The 15062-nt window shown below is 40.4% G+C and overlaps 1 protein-coding gene across 2 annotated transcripts in view; it reads right to left on the bottom strand.

The window, feature by feature from the left end:
* The window catches only part of LOC127450814 (mucin-5AC-like), a 51270-nt gene extending 50422 nt beyond the window's left edge, over positions 1 to 848 (bottom strand). For both annotated transcript variants that reach the window (XM_051715194.1, XM_051715195.1), the window contains exon 1: positions 643 to 848. In XM_051715194.1, the coding sequence (XP_051571154.1) occupies positions 643 to 691 (49 nt within the window). In that variant the 5' untranslated portion in view covers positions 692 to 848. The remainder of the gene's footprint in view (positions 1 to 642) is intronic.
* Positions 849 to 15062: the final 14214 nt, after the last annotated feature.

Here is a 15062-nt window from a genome sequence, read left to right as displayed (position 1 = left end):
CTCACATTAAACATATGAAAGATTGCTATGTTTTCACATAAAAAAGCTGTGTTATAACTTTTAAAATGTATAGCCTACGCAAAGGATGAGAAGCACAATAATATAAAATAAAATACAACGCTGAACGCTCCTATCATGCCCCAAAATGCTCGCTAGTTAGGCAGCTCACTAGATTTTAAGACACAGCCTACATCAGAGAGTTACGAATTTCGACAACATAGGTGGCCTACAAAATATTATAAAAGATGTTAACAGAGTGCCAGAAATGTTAAACAGCACGATACGGATCATATATCCCGCTTTAAATCCAACGATTTGATCTGCTCAGTATCTTGGGAAAATTCAAATGTGCCTCACATTTTGTTTTGCCTGGGAAAAATGTTGTCTGTTACAACACTTCTCAGCAGATGTCGAGTTAAATGCATTATAATGTAATAAAAGGGAAACATCTTGGGTTTGTCCAGCGCTCGAGACTGTCCATGGTCCTTAAAAACAGCGTGGACGCGCACCACACTTAAATTTTGATCATTGGGTTAGTCTACAAAAGTTGTCTTTTTGTTCAAATATACTTATCGTAGTTCTAAAATAAACAAATCACCACACACAAACGCAGCCAAACCTTAAATCTTAATGCAGGCTTACCTGAAGTCAAAATAAATATTGAGACGAATAGTCGATGTGTCAGTAACATAGCTCTTCACTTGAGTGACGTTCATACAAATAAATAACTGAAAAAAAGATGCCGTATCAGAAGATGTTTCAGCTCCTAATGTCTTCGTACGCAGGGTTTTTTACGTTCGCTATCACGGTGGCTTTATTGAACAGACTGCATTTCTTCAGAGGACATATCCGCCACAGGTGGTTTCAAAAAGTCTTTGACGTTCAGCGAATTAAATACGCCTCCGGGAGGGAGGATACCTACATTCAATAAAACTGTGTGAAGCAGAACAGGTGACATAAATGCTTATTGAAGGCAAAATAGCTAATAGTTTATTATTATTATTATTATTATTATTATTATTATTATTATTATTATTATTCAACATCAACAATATTCAATATTATTTTTGGGAACAATTATAGTCCACTAATATTCTAATGGATATTGATAGCATTTTATGTGATGTAGGCCTAATAGGAACTATAATCACAAATAATAGGTTATGTCTATATATAGAGACCCCAGTGCTACCCAATGGTAGGTTACTGTTCAATATTTAATTTATTTTCATCCATCAAAGTAAATAATACTCAAGATGGCGCCGAGTATGGCTGCTGCGTTGCGAGCTCCGACACAACATAGTAATGTTTGTTTGTTTTGTTCACAATTCTTATGTTTTTTGTCTTGGATGTTGTCTGCCTTATTGTCTACGACAGACAAACACTTTTGGACATTGGTTCAGCAATCTCACACCGTAAACCGGACTTCACATTCCTCAATGCCGACCCGCTGTTTACAAACACACAAGCGGAGCCCTTTGTCTGGGCAGTACGGCCGCGGAAACGCAGGAGGAAAAGGGGAAACAGAGCCGGCGTTCTCATCACAGTAAGACGCCGCTCAAATCGACCCCCGCTACCCACTATTCTACTGGCAAATGTTCAGTCTCTGGATAACAAGCTCTGCGAGCTGAAAGCGCGGATCTCTTTCCAACGAGATACAAGGGACTGCTGCATTATCTGCCTAACACACTGCCTAACTTGGATGTCTGCGGAGATTCCAGACTCAGCCATTGAACCCGCGGGATTCTCCGTGCACCGAGCGGACAGAGCGAAAGACCTCTCAGGTAAAAGCAGAGGTGGTGGTGTATGTTTTATGATCAACAAATCCTGGTGTGATCAGAGGAACGTACATTCTATCAAGTCTTTCTGCTCTCCTGATCTGGAATTTCTTATGCTTCTGTGTCGACCATTCTGGCTACCGAGGGAATTCACAGCGGTCATTATCACTGCTGTGTACATCCCCCCACAAGCCGACACAGACCGGGCACTCAAGGAACTGTATGGGATTATAAGTGAGCAGGAAACCGCGCACCCTGAGGCCGCGTTCATTGTGACCGGGGACTTTAATAAAGCCAGTTTAAAATCAGTCGCACCAAAATATCACCAGCACATTAGTTTCAACACACGAGGGGACCGGGTTTTGGACCATTGCTACTCTCCGTTCCGGGATGGCTACAAATCCCTCCCCCGCCCACCATTTGGCAAATTGGACCACTCTTCCATTCTGCTTCTGCCCGCTTACAGGCAGAAATTGAAACAGGAAGCACCCACCCTCAGAACGATCCAGTGCTGGTCGGACCAATCAGATTCTACGCTACAAGACTGTTTTGATCACACGGACTGGGAGATGTTCCGGTCTGCCTCTGATGACGACATCGAGCTTTACGCTGATAGCGTAATGTGTTTCATCAGAACGTGCGTAGAGGACGTCGTTCCGACCAGAACTGTATGAATCTATCCGAATCAGAAACCTTGGATCAATAGCGATGTTCGCGCGGCACTTAATGTGCGGACCTCCACTTTTAATTCCGGGAACGTGGAGCATAAACAAGCCAGTTATGCCCTCCGAAAAGGGCCGCAAAACGCCAGTACAGGAGTAAGATTGAAGGACAGTTTAACACCACCAACTCTAGAAGCATGTGGCAGGGAATTAACATCATCACGGACTTTAAAGGGAATAAAAACTCCGCCATGAACACCGCTGCCTCTCTACCGGATGAGCTAAATACTTTTTATGCTCGTTTCGAGGGAAATAACACCGCCCTCGCGGAGAGAGCTCTCGCGGCTGAAGCTACAGAGGTTAGTTCACTCTCCGTCTCTGTAGCGGATGTAACCCGATCCTTCCGACGGGTGAATATCCGCAAAGCCGCGGGCCCAGACGGCATTCCGGGCTGCGTCATCAGAGCATGCGTGAACCAGCTGGCTGGTGTTTTTATGGACATTTTCAACCTTTCCCTCTCTTTGTCTGTAGTCCCCACATGCTTTAAAACATCCACCATTGTGCCTGTTCCAAAACAATCAAAAATAACTTGTTTAAATGACTGGCATCCTGTTGCTCTGACCCCCATCATCAGCAAATGCTTTGAGAGACTAATCAGAGATTACATCTGCTCTCTATTGCCACTCTCTCTTGCTTACCGCAACAACCACTCCACTGATGATGCCATTGCATCTACAATACACACTGCTCTCTCCCACCTGGAAAAAAGGAACACTAATGTGAGAATGCTGTTTGTAGACTACAGCTCAGCATTCAACACCATAGTGCCCTCCAAGCTAGATGAGAAACTCCGGGCTCTGGGCTTAAACAGCTCGCTGTGCAGCTGGATCCTGGACTTCCTGTCAAGCAGACGCCAGGTGGTTAGAATAGGCAGCAACATCTCCTCATCACTGACCCTCAACACTGGAGCCCCGCAGGGCTGTGTTCTCAGCCCACTACTGTATTCCTTGTACACACATGACTGTGTGGCAACACATAGCTCCAATACCATCATTAAGTTTGCTGATGACATGACGGTGGTAGGTCTGATCACTGACAATGATGAAACAGCTTACAGAGAGGAGGTGCACACTCTGACACACTGGTGTCAGGAGCACAACCTCTCCCTCAACGTCAGTAAGACAAAGGAGCTTGTGGTGGACTTCAGAAGAAAAGACAGAGAACGCAGCCCCATCACCATCAATGGAGCACCAGTGGAGAGAGTCAGCAGCTTCAAGTTCCTGGGTGTCCACATCACTGAGGAACTCACATGGTCCATCCACACTGAAGTCGTTGTGAAGAAGGCTCATCAGCGCCTCTTCTTCCTGAGACGGCTGAGGGAGTTTGGAATGAACCGCCACATCCTCACACGGTTCTACACCTGCACTGTAGAGAGCATCCTGACTGGCTGCATCTCCGCCTGGTACGGCAATAGCACCGCCCACAACTGCAAAGCACTGCAAAGGGTGGTGTGAACTGCCAGACACATCATCGGAGGTGAGCTTCCCTCCCTCCAGGAAATATATACAAGGCGGTGTGTGAAAAAAGCTCGGAGGATCATCAGAGACTCCAGCCACCCGAGCCATGGGCTGTTCTCACTGCTACCATCAGGCAGGCGGTATCGCAGCATCAGGACCCCCACCAGCCGACTCCATGATAGCTTCTTCCCCCAAGCAATCAGACTTTTGAACTCTTGATCTCCCACGATCAAAATACATCAGCATTGCACTTTATTACCCTTACTCTTATATCTCACACCGGACTGTCATAAATTATATTATTATTATTATATTATGTTCTCTCTTAACAACTGACTATCAACCGACAGCCTGAATGTCAATACAGTACAATACTGTACATTCTATATATATACTTTTTTATATATTTTTATTTTTTATTTTTATTGAATAATGTGTATCTATATAGTGCGTATTGTATACTGTACAGTGTATGTTATTATTTGTATACTGTTGAGTGTAATTATGTGTATAACAGATGTTTAAATTGTGTTGTGTTAATTTGATGTTATTGTAAATTGGTATATGTCTCATCACTGTCATGACTGCTATGTTGATCGGAACTGCACCCAAGAATTTCACACACCATTGCACTTGTGTATATGGCTGTGTGACAATAAAGTGATTTGATTTGATTTGGTAATAGGTTATGTCTATATATAGAGACCCCAGTGTTCAATCAATGGTAGGTTACTGTTCAATATTTAATTTATTTTCATCCATCAAAATAAATAATTAAAAAAAAAAAAAAAAAGAAAATCAGTACATTGTGTCACACAACGCATAAAACACATTGCATAACTGCTAATTGGCAATTCAATCTATTATTTGGTATAGGAGTAAAATAATGCAAGTGTAAAAAATAAGACTAAAATCACACTAATTATACATTATATTAGAATCCATGACACAAGTGGTTTACGCCAAACTGTAGGTCTGTTGTTATAATTTGTCAAGGATTCCATTATGAAAATCTGGGCAATGAGTAACTTCCTATTTTTATACTTCCTAATTTAGACTTAGCTAAGAACCGCTTTGGGTCTCGCTTAATTTGCATCAGTTTGGAGCATTTGCATTAACATGTAGTTTATTTGCAATGGCGCATCACTCCATGTTGATGGATGAGTTGAAAAAAAAAAGATTCAGCAAGGACTCACCCTATTTGGGAACTCACCCTATTTGATTTCTGAGTGAATTCAATCCAAAATAAGAGAAAATTATACATTTTACATTTTGAAAAATTTTACATTTGTACAAAACAAATCAGAACCTATACACAGTATATGAGCTGAGGGCCAGTAAGTAGAATGTTGCTTGATCGAGCCCTGCAAAGGATGACAGGCAGACAAACAGACAGACAATAGAAAGATAGATAGAAAAACTGCGGCGGCTGTATCGGCATTTAACATTTAAAGAAGCATGGTCGCAGTGGTCTCGAAAGTGGGGAATGCACTGCTGCGGCAGTATCAGCCGCGGCACTGCTGCGGCAGTATTAGCTCGAACTGGAGGATTTGATATTGAAAGTGAATCACGCAACCCCGACATGAGAGTCCAGGAATTAGGAAACGTGAAGCTCACCAATGTCACAGAAGGAGTGAAGGTTTCTAAACCCAAAGGAGCAGGCCCGGCGACACCCAGGCAGAATCCCACCCAATAGTGGGGAGCGGGAACCATGACAGGAGTCACGTAGAGCTTCTAACACACCCCCAAAGTGAGGACCTTCAACGCGGAGAGTGCGGGGGGCCCGCTACCTTTGGTGACGAGGTCCTGACCTCCAGTCATGAGTCGCTCAGATGGGGAAAGCTCAAACTGCAATCCGAATGGGAGATCCCAATGATTTAAGCACAAAAGGATCACTCAGCGTTTCAGAAAGTGGGAGCTCACTCTGCATTCAGAACGAGGGGCTCACACTGCATTTGAATGGGAGGGCCCACACTGCGATCAGAAATGGGGAACCCACGAGTTATAAAAAAAGTAGAGTTCACACTGTATTCGGACGGGAGGGCCCATGTTGCGATTCGAACGGGAGAGCCTACATTGCATCCGGATGGGAGGGCACACACTGTGATTCGAATGGGATCAGATCATGGGGAGCTCATTCTGCGTTCGAACGGGAGAGTCAGATTTCCACCAGATTTCCAAAGTAAGAGGTCAAAGCGAAAAGCTGGCGGGGAAGCATAATTAAAGGATAATTAAAACGAGGCAAGGGCTAGGTGTGTTTGCTTGATGTGTGCAATATCGGTTCTGATGTATGAATGGAAGGCATCTGAAGACCATTTCCCAAGCTGTTTGATTTGGTGATTGGGAAGACCTTTCTCTGTGGCAGAGGTTGCAGCTCCTATGCGGAAAGAGTGTGAGGAAAGCATATGGGCTGAGAAACCGGAACGGGTGAGGACGTATTTTTTTTTTTTTTTTTTTGGAACCAGTGTCTCGATACTGGGCTATGTTTTTCATCTATGAAAGGGGGATAAGGGGAGAGGAGATTTGGGTGCTTCTTGAAGACAGGAAGATGGACAAGGATTGATATGGATGAATTGGGGTAGGCAAGTTGAAAATGTAGACGAAATGGCCCCTTTTTGATTGATCAGTTTTACTTCATTTGTTGAAGAAGCGGATGGTATCATGGTCTAATATTTGGAGGTCAGAGAAGGTTGGATGGATGGCTGGATTGAATTTGGATTAGTGGTTAGTTTGGAAATTCTGAGGAAGCCAAAGAACGGAAAGTCAGGCATTTTTCAAGGATTTCGATTGTTATGGGCTGTCTGGAGTCGGGGCAATCTGGTTTAGTTTGATTAGGAGGGAGATCTGTGGATTTGCTATAGTGGGGCATTGCTGGCCAAAGATCAATTTGAAGAAAAATTGGATGCCGCTAAGGTAAACTCTGATGGTACCAGGTTGGATAGATTTTACTTGGCTTAAGTGACAAATGAGGATATTGAGAGTAAGGAGAATTCATGAAAAGGCTGATTGTAAGCTAGGTGGAATTTCTTAAAAGCTCCCCACGCAGTCCAGTATGATTTCAGGGTTCTGGGGAAACTGCGTTAATGATGGAGTCTAAGGTTAGGGAATGCAGATGTTTAAATGGGTGAGTTATAGGAATATCAACACTGAATAGGGAGGTACTGGGGTCGGAGTCTGGTCCGCATCTGGGGCCAATGCTTTTAATTTCTGAAAAGAAAATGAGACAGAGCATCAGCAATTTGGTTTTTATGACCTGGAATATGTTCAGCTTTAGTGATGAATTGATTACATGCTGATAACCAAATAAGTCATCTTAAAAGGGGCATGATTTTGTGGGAATTTGAATGGCCTTTGCTGATGCACTGGACAGTGGCCATATTGTCACAATGGAATATGATGCTTTGAGATGACCATTCGTGTCCCCATAAATGAGCAGCAATGACAATGGGGTAAAGCTCATAGAGGGATAAGGATGTGGCAGAGGGTGTGGGAACAGAGAACTCGGGCGGCCAATTTGAAGCGAACCAGCGTCCTTTGTAATAACCTCTGAAATCCACGGAGGGAGCGGCGTCGGTAAAGAGGGAAATATTGGAGGGGCTAGACAGGATGCCACTGTAGAAGAATGTCAGCCCATTCCATCGTTGGAGAAACATGATCCAGAGATTCAGGTCAGCGCAGCAGGAGGAGCTTAGGGACAGACGATTGTCTAGACCTTGGATAGATGAGGCGAGAGACAGTAGGTGGGATATATAAAGTGTGTCCTTGAGGCACTATGCACATGGCAAAGTTTAAGTGGCCCAACAGGGAGAGTAGGTTGCGTTTGCTGCAATGGGTTGATTCCAGCAGTTGAGGGGAGAAAGCGATTATCCTATCTATTTTGTCTTTAGGAAGGGAGGCTTGGAAGTTTGAGGAGTCAAGGATAATGCTCTAGAGATGTAGAAGGGCCTGCAGTTTTTTCAGAGGACAGAGGGACTCCTAGCTTTTTGAAAACTTTTTGGACAGTCTATAAGTGAGCTGCTGGGGGGAAATAGCTTGGGGAAATGGTGAGAAAATCATCGAGAAGATGGACGAGGTAAGGGAGCATAATTGTAGATGTAGATTGGAGCAAAGATGTTTTGCAAAATCCAACAAAGTGCTTCAGATGGTAAATTGAACATTTTGGGGCTGCTTTTGCAGCCAAAGGTCAAACAGACTGCTTTTATATGCTGGCAATTAACTGGAAGATTAGATGGGCGTGCTCCTCCTGAACTTACATTTATTAACTTCATATAGATAGATGGATGGATGGATGGATGGATGGATTTCCATCACACAAGTCTTTCACCCCAGCATGGTCATATCCTGATGACTGGCATGTTAGCACATACAGTTAAGGGTGTTATTGAGAGTAGGTCAGTTAGAACACACCTTATTGTGAAACATTCTGTGAATTCTAGGTAAAACATTGGTAAGAAATTCACTCTATATGGTAAGAAAAAAAAAAAAAACTTAGATGCATTTTATGAGCCCCTAAAAGGGTTCCTGCTTTGAACTAAATCAAATGTAGTCATTTTTATAGATATATTTATAGGTATATAACGTTTGCAGACTCAAATATGAAGCATTGCGAATATGTGAAATTAAAACCAATGAGAGGAAAACAGTAAAAAATAAAAATAAAAATAAAAAAGTAACATGGTGACATATGTCAAAGTTTTATTGCTCTGATCCATTCCATACCTCATAAAAACCTAAGAGGGTGGGAACCACTAATATCTGCACTGAGAACGGCTTGCTTGATATTGCTTTAAAGAATGTCTTGAGAGTTCAGTGCTCAAACTCTACTCTGTATCATGTAGTTTTACTGACACTCCCTTCCTTCTTATCACTTTGGAAAATGTGAGGATTGCCAAGGATGACATGGAAACACTGGTCTTTTGTTTTACCATCACTGATAAAAAAGAAAACTGTGAACACTCCAAGTTTGTATTCACAGGAATTAGCCAAACAGATAAAAAATTTGCCATGCCAAGATGTGGTGTTGACTGGCATGCCCCATTGCCAAAGTAGCCACAGCAAAACATCATAAAAGCAAACAGCTCAGATGGATGGCTCATAATGTTTTTGTTGGCACTGATGATGCAGAAGAAATGAAAAGATAAACTTTTATTTACAATTCTTTTCTATGCTAGCCACCTATGGATAGAAAACAAAGCTTGAACATTATCCTTTTATGAGGCTATGAACATCCTTTCATTAAGGGTTATTCTATCACCTATATATTTTCTGAAGATACTGCCATGTAATTAGAATATTTTAGGTCCTCCAGACCTAATTTCTTGTCTTCTGAATGTCCTATACACTACATTCAAATGTATTATCAAAATCTTCCACTTTGAGTGTCATGTACTGTGTGATACGGACTGAACAGAGTTGGCATTCAGACAAACACAGTAAGAGGATGAAGGCAATGGAGTTCTAGAGCAATGGCCTGACGTACAGCACTGCATTAGATGGTCATAAATCCAAATGAGGAGGGCACTTCAAGTTTTGACTCTTATCTGTGAATGAATGCAAAGTCATTCAGTGTTGAGCTGAATGCTCAACATTAATACATCACTATAGAAATATCAACAACAAAGGCATAGAAGAGTGCATGCTGATAGAGGAAGAGAAATGAGTTTACAATATAACTTATACAATAACTTATGCAGAATTTCTTGAATAGCTAAAGCTTAGCTATTGATAGTGGACCAAAGGATGGACTGGATCAACTGGCAGTGAAAAAAAAAAAAAAAAAGCCCTGCTCTGAAAATGGCATGTTTGGATGTGTGAATGTTCTCCATAGATAAAATGGGTGGAATAAAAGCAAATAAATAAATAAAATAAAAAATATTCTGATCGTTCCTATAACCAAGCAACCATGTTTGCCTTCAGACTCTATTAAAAACACGTGATACATTTATTAATATGACATTAATATAAATAATGACTAGGAAGGCACCAACTGACACCAGCTTCCTTCTCCACACAATAGAAGCAGGTAGGCATGTTAAGCTTTTCTCTCTCTTGAGTATTGAAGTGAAAAGAGTGGAATTTCTGTTGGCAACCCATGTAATTATTTGAAACTACATTGAAATGGTTTGTCAATTGTTATTTGTTATTAGCACAAAACAGGAAGCATAATGAGGAAACAAGAACAAAAATACACAGTAAATGCTATGCCTACAAAGTTCCCTGAAATGTGTTAAATGCCAGCTCATTTCTCATTTATAAAGACAATTGCGTAATTTCTCCAGCAAGACTGTTCTCAATGTTCACAAGTCCACTCTGTGGACAAATCAGTCATTCTTATGATGCTGTTTTCTTATGTAGGGGAGTGTGGCTCACTGGGGAGACCATAAGTCAAAAAGATAGGACACATTGAGAACTGCAGTAAATTATTTAATTAAAATAGATCTACAAAAGGACTAAATTCTTAAGATTATGGTAATCTTTACAGGTTTACAGCCATGACATTGATTCAATTTTAAAAGTGAAATGCTGCACGCCCCACAAGGTAAGGAAGAAACCAACAAATGAAGGACATTTTCAATGAATTATGTGAACAGTCTCTTCCTTTCTAGCCATTAGTTATTAAAAGTCTTTTTTTTGTGTGTGTGTGTGTGTTCTGGTGAAGACATAAAGTCATACACACCTGGGATATCATGAGGGTGAGTAAATAATAAGACATAATAATAATACATTTTTGGGCGAACTATCCCTTTAAGCAAAATTGTTCTCACACCAATCAGAATGTTGTCCCAAGATGTATAAAAAAGGACAACAGGAAAAATGGATTTCAACAATTCAAAAAGAGGTCAAGTTAGAGGAAGGGAATAGGAGAGGTGGAGTATGAAGAGGAAGAGGAAAAGAGGAGATGGAGGATGTGGAGATAGAGGTGGAGGAGAAGAGGGCAGAACATTGTTGGTCCCTGGGCAAATGTGGATGTTCTGGGTCAGTGTGGCGGGAGTGTAACAATGTGTGCTGCCATTATCCAACATACAGTACTCCACCGCAGTGCCATCTTGGGCCCATACAAAGGCGCACATCTGCTGACACTTCTTGATGATCTCCGAGATCGCTTGTTACAGCAAGAAAAGATTGCCAACAGTCTCAACAGTCAAGCTGTAATCTGAGACCATGTTTCCACTGCACGGATGTAGTGCATCATTGGTTCACTGCCAACCCCCGATTTTCAAATTCCCTGTTCCTCAAACCCCTATAGGAGTTCTTCTTGGCATGTCGGTGGAAAGTATATGATAGAAATCCTCACCAGTGAGAAAACCTTCTACAAGCAATAGAGCATGCTTGTAATGACATTGATTTAGACTCTTTTCATGGATGGATAAAGAATACTAGGGGGTACTTCCCCCGCTGCCTGGCCAGGGCTGACATTGCATGTAATGTTGATGAGGCTCTTTGGCCTGACCCAGACTCTCAGCAAGATGCTCAGGCACAATAAATGTGACTTTCTTCCCAATATACTATCTTTTTTTTTTTTTTTTTTCTTGCTTGCTCTTCAGAACAATACAAAAAGAAAAGAAAAAATCTATCATAAAACTGCACAATCTGTCCTAACATTCTGTAATCAGAAATGTTTTGAAGTTTACAGTGTTTGTTTTGCTCAATTTATTATAATTTTTTATTTACTGAAGTCAGAAGTTGTTATTGTGTTGTTTTTAAAACACCCCAGAGTGTGTAAGGAATGTTCAGTGATTCTGTGTATTTGATCGTTTTGTGAGCCATTTGATGATAAAAGTTTGAATTTGATCAATGATAGTACAATTTTGAATAGTTTGATTATGTTCTAAAATTTTGAGGTTTTAACAACTGACTTTGTAGTTTTGATTTTGTACTTATAGGTTTCAGGAAATGTATCTTAGCAATTGAGAAAAACTGAAACACAATTGTCGGTTCTCATTTTATTTTTGCTATTTAGGCTAATGAATCTCTGAAATATAGGCTAGCGAAGGTGAGATTCTCTTTCAAGGGACTGTTGTATTGATGTGATGCTGGCAAAAACAAAAAGAAAAAAAGAAAAAGAAGAAAACAACAACAAATAAAGTTATCCAGCACAGTGTCATGCAAGTGTTCTGTCTTTCTGACTTTGTGTAACATTCAGGTAAAGTAGATAATCCTTTATTTTTACTTTAGCTGATGATGAATCCAAGGGCTTAGCCAGGAAATTACCTTTGGGTGGGCCTCAATAAAAATGGATGGGCCATGTTTTCGCCCCATTTTTATTTATTTTTTTAACCAAATTTTACTTAACAACAGAGAAGCGGCACATTCAAACAGTTCTTTCAAAATGTATGCCTTTTTAAACTATTTTATAAATATATATATTTGAAGTCAAAGAATAATCTCTAATATTCTGGATGAGCCTGGGTCTAATTTGGGTGGGCCCAGGCCCACCTCAGCCCACCCTTGACTACGTCACTGCATAAATCATAAGAGCACATCTTCAGCTGGATCAAAATGATTTACTGTTATTCAATTCAATGTTATATTTCATCTGCAAAACATTGTGAACTTCACATATTAAATAGAGACAATAATAGGAAACGAGATAAGCTTGGCTTGAATTAACTACACATTACTAAGCTTTGGGCAGTGGTGGCTCAGCGGTTAAGGCTCTGGGTTACTGATCAGAAGGTCAGGGGTTCAAGCCCCAGTACTGCCAAGATGCCACTGTTGGGCCCTTGAGCAAGGCCCTTGACCCAATCTGCCCCAGGGGTGCCGTATCATGGCTGACCCTGCACTCTGACCCCAGCTTAGCTGGGATATGTGAAAAAAAAAGAATTTCACTGTATATGTGCAAATGTATAATGTGTGATAAATAAATAAAATTAATAAAAAAATAAAAATTTAATTAATAAGCAAAAATACAAATAAAAACATATCTCCACATGAAAGACAGACACAGTAGGCAGATCTTCAACAACATGCTGCTTCTTCTCTCCAATATGATAGGAATCATTGTCGGGTAGTGTAATTGAAATGGAATGAGGAATAATGAATGAATGATAGTAAAAATGAAATGAGGAACGTGAATATCATTATAACTGTAACAGGAAGATTGACAGGTCAGTGTACAGTGAAAGGATGCATCTAACAATGTGACCAAGGGGTCTTTGGTTTCAAGAGTCAATTTTATGACATGATAGTATGTCCCCATATATGCATACTCCTTTGCTACACACTCAAAAAATATGAACATTTCCATAATAAAATGTACATACTTTTAGTGCTTAGTATAAGTAGGCACATTGAGATGCAGCCAAGCACTTGTTTTCAGCCATGATATTAATTCCTAGGATGCCTTTTTTCTATAATAAAATCTAGCAAACCCATTCATTTTAGTTCATTAACCATTCTAAATATACAATATATTAATAATTGAAATAAATTAAATGTAAAGAGAAAAGCATTATCTTCTCTTTAGTATACATATGCCAGCAGTGGCCCAACACCTGGAAACGTTATATCTTGCAGCTGTGACTTCTAATATTTGTGATGTAATGTCCCTTAACTTTGGACATTTTGTAGTTACAAGAAAAGGGAAGGGTCTCCAAATAAACTGGTTACCGTAATCTGTCCTTGAATCCCAGTATATGTTTAACTGCTTGAATGGTTCTAGCAGCATAGCAGGCAAGAAAAGGCTAACAGCAACGGTGTTATGGTCAAACTGTGCAATTGCTATGGTAATGTTACTGTGTAAGATTAATATAGTAAATATTTAATCATAGCCCTAAATCAAATCAAGTAAATCTCATTTGTATTGTGCTTTTCACAACACACATCGTTTCAAAGAAGCTTAACAGAAAAGAATGCTGTAAAAATCATGCCTTAAAAAATATTATCTTTAGCTTCACACTAAACCCCTCACTAAAACCTAAATCACAACCTTCATTCAAAAAAATAACAAAATAAAAATTGAGCTCAGACAGTAAAATGCTTCACTGAAATTCAGGATAGTCCTCTCCAACCAGATGACTTCTCAGTGTTGTTAACAGGTGTGCAAATTACACGATACACCTTTATGGCTTTATGACTTGTAGGCTGCCATGGTGACAAAGACCACCCAGTAAATCTTTTCTACAAATTTGCTCCTTTGGCCTCCTCACTTACTGGGTCTTGTGATGCACATATTTTGAAACATGCTTGATAAGATCTGTGCTAAAAGTCATTCTCGGAGTTCATTTTCATTCCAGTTACAGTGGCATATCTGTTGGGTGACGTTAACATATCTAAACAAACAACCACTGATAATTACTTTGTACACCATATGAACTTTAAACCTTTTATGTGACTCTTAAATCAAATGTGTTGGGTAAAACATATGTTGGGTTAGAACACTGTCAAGTAAGACAATCAAAAATGAATCTATTGTCTCAAAACAGATCTACAAGCCAGCAACCCATGGGCATAGGAACATGGGAGGGGGGGGATATTTGAATGGATATTTGAGAATTAATGAGAATAGTATGTGGGATGAATGTAAAAACTTGTAAAACCCCACCCACCAATCATATTTTTCATACATTCAAAAATGGTAGCCTATCATATTTTTCATACATTCAAATTACTGCACTGCTCAAACAAAATAAACAAAGCATCTGTTATCGAGTATCAAGCTGCATTTGTTGCCCTGAAACTGACACAGCTATAATAACTCTGTTTAACATACTGTCATTGTATATAAACTTCCTTGATCTTGTAAGACATCTTCAGCACATGCTGAAATAATGTTTAAAATGTTTTTTGTACCACATGCTAGAGAAAAGCATTATCTTCTCTTTAGTATACATATGCCAGCAGTGGCCCAACACCTGGAAACATTATATCTTGTTATATCTCCTCGGTATCCTACCGGGAGAGCTCGCTGAAGTGGCTGGAGAGAGGGAGGTCTGGGTATCCCTGCTCAGACTGCTGCCCCCACGACCTGGACCCGGATAAGCGGGAGAAAATGGATGGATGTTGCCATCAGATAACCGCTCTGTACAATTGTGGTGAGAAGAATAGCATCTCAGAATGCTATTTTGAGATGTTGGTTGGCACTGTTTTGGCAGCACGAGGGGGAC

The sequence above is a fragment of the Myxocyprinus asiaticus genome, chromosome 13, assembly GCF_019703515.2.
Source record: "Myxocyprinus asiaticus isolate MX2 ecotype Aquarium Trade chromosome 13, UBuf_Myxa_2, whole genome shotgun sequence".
Classification (NCBI taxonomy): Eukaryota; Metazoa; Chordata; class Actinopteri; order Cypriniformes; family Catostomidae; genus Myxocyprinus; species Myxocyprinus asiaticus.
Note: the sequence above shows the minus strand (reverse complement) of the source record. Positions and strands in the feature narration are given on the sequence as shown.